Here is an 11,735-nt window from a genome sequence, read left to right on the forward strand (position 1 = left end):
CCTAATTCGCATCAGAGTTCAACTTTACAACACCAAAGTTAATTTTTACAACGTCAAAGTTCATCTTGACAAAGTCAATATTTCCCTATATATACAACAAGGAGCACTGACGATGATTCATTCGAAATAAGGCCTTATTTGCAGCATGAATTCGAAAAAAAAGTTTATTTTGAATTTTAATAAACTAAATGTTCACCAAAAAACTTTAGTGAGAAAAATCGAAAAAACGAACTACAAACATATTAACGCCAAACATTCGGTAGAATTTATAGAATATTGTAAAAATTATGGTCCATTACCAACATATATATATATATATATATGATTCGCTCAATCATTCATTTTTTTTTTCAGTTTTTTTCGTTCAATCCTTCCTACCGTTGTCCTTTGCACATCAGTTTGTTTTTTCAACCTTACATTATTTGGATAAGAAAAAGTTCTTTCTCTTTTCTCTCTCTCTCTCTCTTCTCTTTCTATCTTTCACTCCTCTCTATTCCTTTTTTCTCTTCTTTCTCTCTCCTCTCTCTCTCTCTCCTTTATCTCTCTACTGATATGATTATATTATCATCTGCATTTCATGACCATATGTATTCATTACATAAAACATATATATTATTATTTTATTATTAAGAGAAAACTTAATAGATACATATGTATAAATATATATATATAAAACTTAATAGATACATATGTATAAATAAATATATATATATATATCAAACTTAATAGATACATATGTATAAATAAATATATATATATATATATACACATGCATGTGCTTATTTCTTCTTTGGTTTTCCCAAATTTACTGTTTAACCAAAGTATAATTATATAGATATATACATATATATAATTAAATATGTGTGTGTTGTGCGTGCATGTACGTGTGTATATATGTATGTTTGTTTGCGAGTGTGCGTGTGTATGTGAGTTGCGTCAAGTTGCTATTAAGAGTTTGGATTTTTTAATGAAGAGTTGTTTTTTTTATTATTATCATCTTGTTTAGGTGGCTGTTTAAATTGTTCATGATTAGTATTATTAATAAAATTATTTATTTATTATTGTTTATCAATTAAATTATTTATTTATTAATCATTATTATTATTTACATGTTCGTCTGTTTACTGATTGGTTTACCAGTAAATGATGTGATGATGATTATTATTATTATTATTTTGGCTGTTAATGTTATCATTATTAACTGTAATCATCATAGTAGTAATTGAATATTACCATTAATACATACATACGTACGTACATACATACATAAATGCATACATTCATACAAACATACATTATTAATACATACATACTTATATGTATGTATATTTATTTATGAATCTGGTCGGAAAATTTATTGTTAATACTGTGCTATTATAACAGCATTCTAACTATAATAAATAAACAAAATAAATAAATAAAATAAATATATATATAAGTATACAGACGTACGCAGACAGACAGATAGGCAAACACAAACACACGAATATAAATATATATATATATATATATATATAAAAATTAGGGATGCACCGAAGTTCGGCCCCGGCCAAAATCTGGCTTTTTTTTAAAATCCGGTCGAATCCGGCCCCGGCCGGATTTAGGGCCGGATTTAAGCGTCTATCAACTTTTAAAAATGTTATAAACAGAAAAAATTTTTTATTGAATTCAATTAATTTTATGTCAATAAGTTAAAGGCTAAGGCTAAGCTAAAGGCATATATGACACATAATAACAACATCACTAATTGTGAGGTGATCTGGACAATTTTCTTTATGCTATAACATGGGTTATGCATAAATTATAAGCTGATCTTTGTGTAAAAGAACTTGTGCACGTGTATATACTATATATTGATAATTGCACATGACGGATCATATAGCTACATAATATAAATATATATATATTTATATATAATTTAAGAACATGGTATGTTAAAGGTTAGGCTAGGTATACATGACAACATCACTAATTGTGCGGTGAGCTGGACGGACAATTTTCTTTGTGCTATAACATGGATTATGCATAGATTATAAGCTGATCTTTGTGTAAAATAACTTGTGCACGTGCATACATGACACATAATATTAACATCACTAATTGTGAGATGAGCTGGACAATTTTCTTTATGGATTATGCATAAATTATAAGCTGGTCTTTGTGTACAGAATTTGGCGTATCACAACTTATTCATATATTTGAATTAAATAACTATTTGCTTGGTGTTATTTTTTGATGTAGATAACCGTAAATGTGAGTATTTTTTCTAACGTATGTGAAATGGTAACTAAAATCCGGCCCCGGCTCCGGCCGGTTTTTTAATTTTAAATCCGGCCAAGTCCGGCTCCGGCCGGATTTGAAAAACCTGAATCCGGTGCATCCCTAATATAAATATATAATATAAATAAATAAATAGATCATGGTTTGAAAGCGTAGATGAATGTAATATAGATGGATACACCATTATAAAGCACACATAAACAAAAGGAAGACTAAGACGCATAAACACACACACACATATATATATATAATACAACAAACAACACACGTTTAGACGACATTTTACCCGAGATCGGGGGGTTGCCGTTTGGCTACCTATGATGAAACCGAAATACCCCTCGACGGGTATTATATATATATAATATTTATATATATGTATATGTGTGTATGTGTGTGTAAGAAATAAAATTTTGGTTTGTAATTATTGTCATATTAGATGAAAAGCAGATCAAAAAAGATTTCAGATCTTTCTACCATAAGATCTTATATCTTTCAGGCAAAGCCACATTCACGCACACACACACATACAAACACACACACATATATATTATTATATATATATATATATTAATACACATAATTTATTATCAACTTTCAAACCAAAAACACAAATAAGATATAAATACACAACTCAAGATTAGCATGCATTTGTAGGGAATTTACTACGGATAACTTTATATATATAGGTACCCAGTTCTCACAATCAGTCAAATGTCTCCCATTCCTTATTATTATTTTTATTATTGTTGTTTACATTATTATTATTATTTGTATTATCCTTATTATTATTAGTTGTATTATTAGTTGACATAGCGCATAACTTTCTAGCGACTGATCGAGCTTCAAACGACGGAGCGCCGAATAGTAACGTACCGATACCGCTATTCGTATTCGAGTCGGTATTAGTAGTAAGGGTATTTTTATCGTATAATAAGTTGGCGTAGAATCGGGTCGGAACGGTAAAATGCGGAAGTGTAGAATATTTCTGAGTGGTCGGGGAGAAGTCGGGTGAGAAGTAGTTCGGCATTCGGATCATGTTGCTGATCTGGTATTGTGTGTTGGTTGGAGAGGAAGTTGACGACTGTATTCGACAGGGATAAGGTACCAGTTGCGGCTTCAAGTAGAATCGTGAGTTTGGCCGTTGTTGGTGTTGCTGTTGTTGATACTGAGGTGGCATTTGTCGTTGCGTGTATAGCTGTTGCAGTTGTTGTTGTGTTAACATTTTGCTACTGTTATTGATGTTATGATGCGGTTGTTGATGTAACTGTTGTTGTTGCTGTAGTTGGCTGACCAGATCAGGCATTGATTTGTTGTACTGGTATGACGTCACAGGCCGCTGTGGTTGTAAGGATGTCGTAGTATTGGTAGTAGTGGTTGTTGCGTTCGTCGACGACGTCAGAGTGAGAAGGTTCCATTCTTTAAGTAGCTGGTCGTCCAGTCTTGAGGCTTGGTTGAGGTCAGCTGATGATCTTTGCGACCTTTTTGGGTTTTTTTTTAGTTTCTATTCATTCAAAAATTATACACTTGAATGTTATAGCGTGAAAATGTACGTTGGTATAAACTGTATAACTCATTATTATTATTATTATTATTATTATTATTAAAATAATTTAAGAAAGACCACACATGTGTGAAGATTGTTTGGTACATATTGTTTCAAGAAAAAAATGAAATTACACCCCCAACACTCCAATTCGAATGAAAGATCACTTACGGTTCTAAATGAAAAATGGACAGTTTTGATTGGTCACTATTTGTACTACCCGAACGTGATTGGTCGTCGATTATCAGCTGACCAGTTGACAGGGGATCGAAACTGTCGAATCCTGGCGGCGGAATTGGAATGGTCAAATCTGATTGGATGAAAGCAGTCCGAGCCTGTTTGATCTGCTCAGCCAATGATTGACGAGTTTGACGAGGTGGTGATAATGATGATGTTTTTGTTGTTGCTGCGAATGATGTTGTTGTCGGGAGAAAAGATGTCGATGATGCAACGTTTGGAGGGATGTTTGTCGTAGCATTGATGACTGCTGTGCTCCCTTGTTTGGTTTTGTTAGTGTTATTATTGTTGTTATTGTTGTTAGAAGTGTTACTGCTGTTAATGCTATTGTTGTCGCCCAACTTATCATTAACGCTCTTGACCAAACAATTCAAATCAAAAATGACATCAACGTAGTTTTGGCTAGCTTTCTCATCAGCACCACTACCAGCAATGGGGGCTGCAACGGTAGTAGCTGTAGATGTGGTAGCAGCTGTAGCGGTCACAGCAACAGTAGTAGCTGCAGTAGCCGCATCGGTAGCCACACAATCGATCCAATCACTGATGACGACACCATTTCTTGAGTGGGCGCTGCTCTGTGACATGTAAGTATTGACGCGATGGTGGTTGTAACTGGTGTTGGTGGTATCGCGTCGACGGGGCATGGGTTGGGGGGGAGTCAATTGAGGGGGAGCCAATTGAGGGGGCATATGTTGGTGGGGGACTGTTGTTGAAGGGAGGAGGTCAGTCGAAATGGTGTTGACGGGTCTCGTGACTCGGGCGACTGGTTTCATTCGTGAAGGCCTTATTGGCGCTAACGGTGGTCCTTCGTCTGTTGTTGTTGTTGATGATGTTTTGTTGTTGTTGAAGGTATCGTCGTTGTTGGTGATTGTTGCGTTAATGTTGGCGATGTTTGTGTTGTTGTTGTGGCTGTTGTTGCTGTTTAAACTTGCAGTTGAGTGTTGTTGTTTCAGTGGATCAAACTCAATGCTTATGCAACTGCTGTCACTACTCCCGAATGTTATCAAATCTTCTGCTGATGTGACTAGCGGCTGTTGATGTTGTTGCTGTTGATGTTGTTGTTGACGTTGTTGTTGTTGTTGAGTAATTGCTGAGTTGTTGTTGCTAGTAAATGTCGGCAAGGTTGATGTTTTGTTGATGTTGTTGATGGTTTTCCTGACTGAAGAGTAATATATCAGAGAGTCGTTGAAACTGGAATTCTTTGGCATCATGTTGTTGTTGTTGTTGATGTTGTTGTGGATGTTGTTGGCAATCTTCAACATGTTGACGTCACTGTTTACTCCAAAGTTTGTTATTTGAAACCGATCGTCAGTTCCCTCGTCTTCATCATCATCATCATCGTCGTTGCTGATGGTTATTTTGTTGTTGTTGTTGTTGTTGTGATTGAGGTTGCTGTTGTTATCATTCTTTGTAGTTGGTGAGGATAGTTTGTCCTGATGGTGACGGAGAAGAAGAAGATGGTGATGATGTAGATGGCGTCATGATGAAAATAACAACAAACAAACAAACAAGCAAGCAAACGAACGAACAAACAAACATACAAACAAACAAACATACATACATACATACAAACATACATACATATGTACATACAAACATACAAACCAATTCAAACGAGCTTTGACTCTTCCTATACAAACTCCCCTTCCTCTGTCTCTCACTCATCATCAGCAGCACCACCGGGGCATTGATCACATCAGCCTCCTCTAACTCGCTTCCGTTCATCTTTCTAACCTCTCCACCACCATCACCACCATCACCGCCATTATCATCATCATCGTCGTCGTCATCGTTTACGTCACGAATGACGTCATCGCTGGCGCTACTGCAGAGGCCTTCCAGGCTGTAAAATTTTTTTAATTGGTTGCCCGTTTCTGAGAATTCGGCTGTGGTTATTTTTAGACACTGCTGAATGGCCGGCTCGTCTAATAGGTTGGAATTTATTTTGGCAGGGGTCTAAAGAGCCCGCTCTCGTGATTGGCCGTTGCTGTCGTTGTTGATTTCTTGCGAAGAATTGACATTGCTGTTGGCTGTTGTTGTTGCGCGGGTCCTTCACTAAATTTTACAAAGTTGTATTGGCTGGATCTGTTGTTGTTGATGGTGTTGATGTTGATTTGATCGTGTTGTTGTTGATGTTATAAGGTCAGTGTGATATGTTGTTGCTGGTGATTTTTAAACAAGTTTTATATATAAACAGAAGTTCGGCTAGCAAACATATGAAGCAGTAATTTTTTCGCTCGTTCGTTTATCATTCATTTACTTATTCCTTCCTACATTCATTCATTTATTCGTTAATTCATTCATTAATTAATTCATTCATTAATTCACTAATTCATTCATTCATTCAATCAATCCATCACTGTTTGACGTACTTTTCCACTATTGGCGGAGGCGGTCGTGGAGGCTGAATAAATTTGCATAAATTATCTCAACTAAAATAATAATAATTAATATTACAAATAATGATGATGATAATAATAATAATAATAATAATACAAATAATAATGATGACGACCTTGATAACTTTCTGCTGCATCCTAGCGGCATCTTTCTCTTTACCGGATATCACCTTTCGGTGATACGGGTGGTCATAGTAATCATCCTAAAATAATAATGATAATAATAATAATAATGATGATGGTGATGATTATTAGTGGTAGTAGTAGTAGTGTTATTTATATTCATACTCTTTTCCTATCATCAATTTTCAACTTCATCTCCTTCCATGTCTTCTTGCCTTTGTGCTTCACCTGAAGTTCCAAGGAATGAATGAGTGAATGAATGAATAAATGAATAAATGAATGGACGAAAAAATGGATGAAAGACTGGATAAACAAACATATGAAATGTTGGAAGATTAAATGAATTGAATGAATGAACGAACGAAAGAACGAACAAATGAATGAAATGAATTAATGAATGAAAAACTGAACAAAAGAACGAATGAATGTATAAATGAATGAAAGAATGAATAAAAAAATTTGAACCTTCTACGAAAAATTAATGAATTAATTAATAAATGAAAAACTAAACGAAAGAACGAATGAATGTATGAATGAAAGAATGAATGAAAGAATGAAAGAACTTAAACCTTCTGTGAAAAATCACTCCACTTATCTTTACCTTCTCTTTTAATTTTCTTACCTTGCTCCTACGTTGTTGTTGTTGTTGTGGTTATCATAATTTATTTATATATATATATATATTCATTTATTTACTTAATATTATTATTATTATGATTATTATTATGATTACTATTATTATGATTATTATTATGCAATATACAGATCATCATCATAGGTATTAAATTATTCATTTTTTAATCTTTTAACTATTATAATATTTGATCATTTTATATTTAATTGTAATTTTCATTCATATTTTTGCTTTTGAAGAAATAAAAGAGTTCTCATTATTATGATTATTATTATTATTATTATGATTATAATTATTATTATTATTATTATTATCATTATTATTATTATTGAGACCTTCATGTGCCTCATCCAGTCTCTGTATCGGGACTGAGTCATCCATTTGTCGTCCTTCTCCGTCAGCATGGCCTCCCTCTCGAAATCATCCTGGAATCCTTTTTCACACCATCATCGTCGTCATCGTCGTCATCGTCATCCTCACTACACCATCACTATACCATCATCGTCATTATCATCACCATTACTACACCATCACCTTCATCATCACCACTACGCCGCCACCATAATCATAACCGACCACTTCCGGAATTCAGCATGTCCAGTCTCTCCTGCACAAACTCCTGGAAGAGTTGCGTCTGGTTGATGATGTTGTAGAATCTCTTGTACTCTGCGACCAATGAGGACGAAGATGACGATGACGTCATTGCTGCTGATGTTGCTGTTGTTGTTGAACCCCCCTGTCGTCTGCCGGTTAAGGAGATGCCGGAAATGAACGCGTCACGGTTAAAAGTAATCGGGTCGCCGATTTTGAAGCGCAGAGCGTTGCGGTAGCCCCCTGTGTTGGTTCGTTTGAATGGTCGCTTGAACGACTGACTGACAGACTGATTGGTGCGCGCTGAGTGATCAGTATTCAAAAACAACAACTAATTAACATTCGTGAACTACTACCAACCAATCAGGTAAGCCATGGCCCTTAGGAACGCCCTCGAGACACCATCTCCTATTGGCTGGTTCTTATCCAATGAGCTTTTATGGTGCTTTAGTTGCTTCTTCAGCATTGAAACCTTCGACCAAGAAAAAACTTTATTTGTTTTTATTCAGCATTATAACTGCAAAAACTAACTACCACTACTACTACTGCTACTACTACTACTATTGTTGCTGCTGCTGCTACCACCACCACTACTACTACCACTAATAATATTAATAATAACTACAACATGACTAACGACATCTTGCGGTATGAGTTTAAGATCGTCATGCTGGGACATGATGACGTCATCGTCGATGTTGACGACGACGGCGTCGCAGTAGTCGTGGTGGCCTAATTTCTATTGTTGTCGTTGTTGTTGTTGTTGTTGTTGATGTTATTGTTGATGTTGTTGATGTTGTTGTTGATGTTGTTACGGTTGGACAATGAATGACGACGTGATGTCTTATGAATGAAAAACAACAACAACAACAACAACAACAACAATGATGCCAAAAACAACTTTAATAAAATCAACAACAACCACAACCACAATAGCAACAACAACAAAAACAACAACAGCAACCACAACAACAACAACGACGACAACAACAACAACAACAACGCTAGCCTCCATCGTTGACGAGTGCAGACCAATTATGTAAGGCATAGGAGCGCTGGCAATTTGATAACAATTACCGTCAACAACAACAACAACAAAATCAACATCATCATCATCAACAGCAACATCAACAACAACATCAACAACAACATCAACAACAACAACATTCTCTTCATTATCATCATCAACATCAACGACAACAACAACAACATCCTCTTCATTATCATCATCAACATCAACGACAACAACAACAACAACCTCTTCATTATCATCATCAACAACAACAACATCCTCTTCATTATCATCATCAACGACAACACAACAACAACAACATCCTCTTCATTATCATCATCAACAGCAACATCAACAACAAAAACAACAATATCAACCTGCAATAGTCAATGAGCAAAGGCGGAAGGATAGGAATGAACAAGTGCTGCCTAGTAATTAAACAACGACAACAACATCATCAACAACACAAATCAACAAACAATGCTAATGTCGTTGTTTTGTTGATGTTGTTGTTGGTGTTAATGATGTTGTTGTTGATGTAGTCGAGCCATTTAACCAGTGCCACAATCAATGAAAACAGTCAATCAATTAAGATCGATTGAACTACATCAATCGACCAATCAGGTCAGGCAAAATTTAAATTAACCGGACCAATCAAATCAGGCCAGACTTTCAATCAGCCAATCAAAATTGAGAATACTAAAAATTCAAAAAAATTTAAATTCAAATGAACCAACCAGATTAGTGGATATATAAGAACGGATAATCCGTGAATGCATGAAGTTACTTTGTTCAAATGTTTGCTATATAAGAGCAACCTCCTTTCAAATATTGTACTGACAGATGGATGGATGGATGAATAAATGAATGAACGATTGAATGAATGAATGAATGAATGAATGAATAAATAGACGGATGGATAAACAGATGGATGGATGAATGAATGGAAAAACAGATGAATGGATAAACAAGATAATCTGTGAAGTTATTTACGAAACGTATATTTAAAAAAAAATAAATTATTTAAAAGCCAACCAACACTGTCATCGTCATCATCACCACCATCATCATTATCATCATCATCGTCATCACCACTATCATCATCATCATCATCACCACCAACCTGGCGAAGATGTGCATTAAGTTATTGACTCCAAATGATGTGAATAACTTGCTTATGTTTTTCTGAAGAAGAAGAAGAGGATGATGATGATGATAAATATGATTATAATGATGATTGTGATGATCATCATCATTACCATTACAATCACCGGCCCCACCACCATCCTCATCAAAATCATCCTCACTACCATCATCATCACCATCAGCGTGTCGTTAGCAACAATAACAATAGTATCATTTGTAGTTGTATCATCATCATCATCGCCCTCATCATCGTCGTCGTCATCATCATCGTCGTCGTCATCGTCATCATCTAACATTTTCCGGGATGGACTGAACGGGCTCCAGTGAAGGACACAAGAAGTTGAACCTCTTCAAGATGAAATTAAAAAAATTATAACATTTATAATTATAATAATTATATTTAAAAATTACAAGTAGCAGCAGACCTGAGAGAAATCCAGCATGACAACGCAGATCTCATCCAGCGGATTGAAGGTCGTCGTTTGATGCAGCTTCTGCAGCAGCAGCATGGCGACATCGTCGTCGGTGTCTCTCCGAAGTCGGTTGGTGACGATCTCGAGGGCTTGGTAGAAAACTTCGAAATAAGGAAGAAAACTAGGGAATGAGGGGGGGGGGATAAGATCATCATTATCATCATCATCATCATCGTTATCATCATCTAGAACGGCACCATCATCACCACCACCATCACCATCATCATCATCACACCTAACGAAACAGTAGCAGGTTTCCAGCTTCAGCCTAGTGGTCAGTTTGCAGAAGCCGAACTTGAACTTGCCGCCGATGTCAGTCAGCACAAAGGTGTAGTACTCGCTCGAGTGACTGGATGAGACACGCGAATAGTACTATAATAATATCGGACTGTAGAATTGAATGAACTTAGACATCATCCAAAAGCTCTTCCTGTCTTTTTACCTATCCATCCATCCATCCATCTATCCATCCATCCATCCATCCATCTATCTATTGTATGATCAACATTTTATGCACTAATTCGTGTTTTTTGTTTAGGAGTTTCAGAATTGAATTAAAATAAACTCATACAAACACCATTTTAAGAAGCTCTCTCATTCTATGCTTTTTGTTTAGAGTTTAGAGTCCCATGTCAAATAAGACATGGAATTAGTCCGAATCAATAATATTCACAATACATTACAACAACGTTAAGCAGCAAATAAGAGAAGCCTTATATATATATATATATATATATATATATATATACATACATATATATACTCTTAAAATCTAGTCTCCCATTAAAAATGTTGTGATTAGTGGTATTAGTACTTGCGAGGTGTTAACAGATAGGGATGGTGATTTCTATGGAGTTACTGCTGAGAGTTAGGCCAAGATGGGATGGAAAAACACACACATGCGCACGCACACACACACACACACACGCACACACGCACACAGACAGACCTGATAAGCAACACACCTGATTTCCATCTATTACTACTATGTCATTAAGTTAAAAAATTATGATGGCCGAACGTATTATATTATTTATATTATTATATATTATTATTTATTATATTATTTTATTATTCGCCATAATAAATTTATATTATAATATGATAATTAATTTGATTTAATATTATTTGATAATAAATAATATTTCATCATCAACAACATAGTAATCAATATCAAAACCATCATCATCGTCGTCGTCGTCATCATCATAATCACCACCAACACCATCACCATCACTAACACTATCATCATCATCATCATCATCATCATCATCATCATCATCATCATCATCATCAT

At 35.2% G+C, this 11,735-nt stretch overlaps 1 protein-coding gene across 1 annotated transcript; it reads right to left on the reverse strand.

The window, feature by feature from the left end:
* Nucleotides 1–2,983: 2,983 nt before the first annotated feature.
* Nucleotides 2,984–5,785, reverse strand: HELRODRAFT_191636 (hypothetical protein; the record flags this gene model as incomplete). Its single annotated transcript, XM_009018915.1, has 3 exons — nucleotides 2,984–3,758; nucleotides 3,995–5,493; nucleotides 5,666–5,785. 3 exons carry the CDS (start codon nucleotides 5,783–5,785, stop codon nucleotides 2,984–2,986), a joined length of 2,394 nt encoding a protein of 797 aa, XP_009017163.1.
* Nucleotides 5,786–11,735: the final 5,950 nt, after the last annotated feature.

Source organism: Helobdella robusta (genome assembly GCF_000326865.2).
Source record: "Helobdella robusta unplaced genomic scaffold HELROscaffold_23, whole genome shotgun sequence".
Taxonomy (NCBI): Eukaryota; Metazoa; Annelida; class Clitellata; order Rhynchobdellida; family Glossiphoniidae; genus Helobdella; species Helobdella robusta.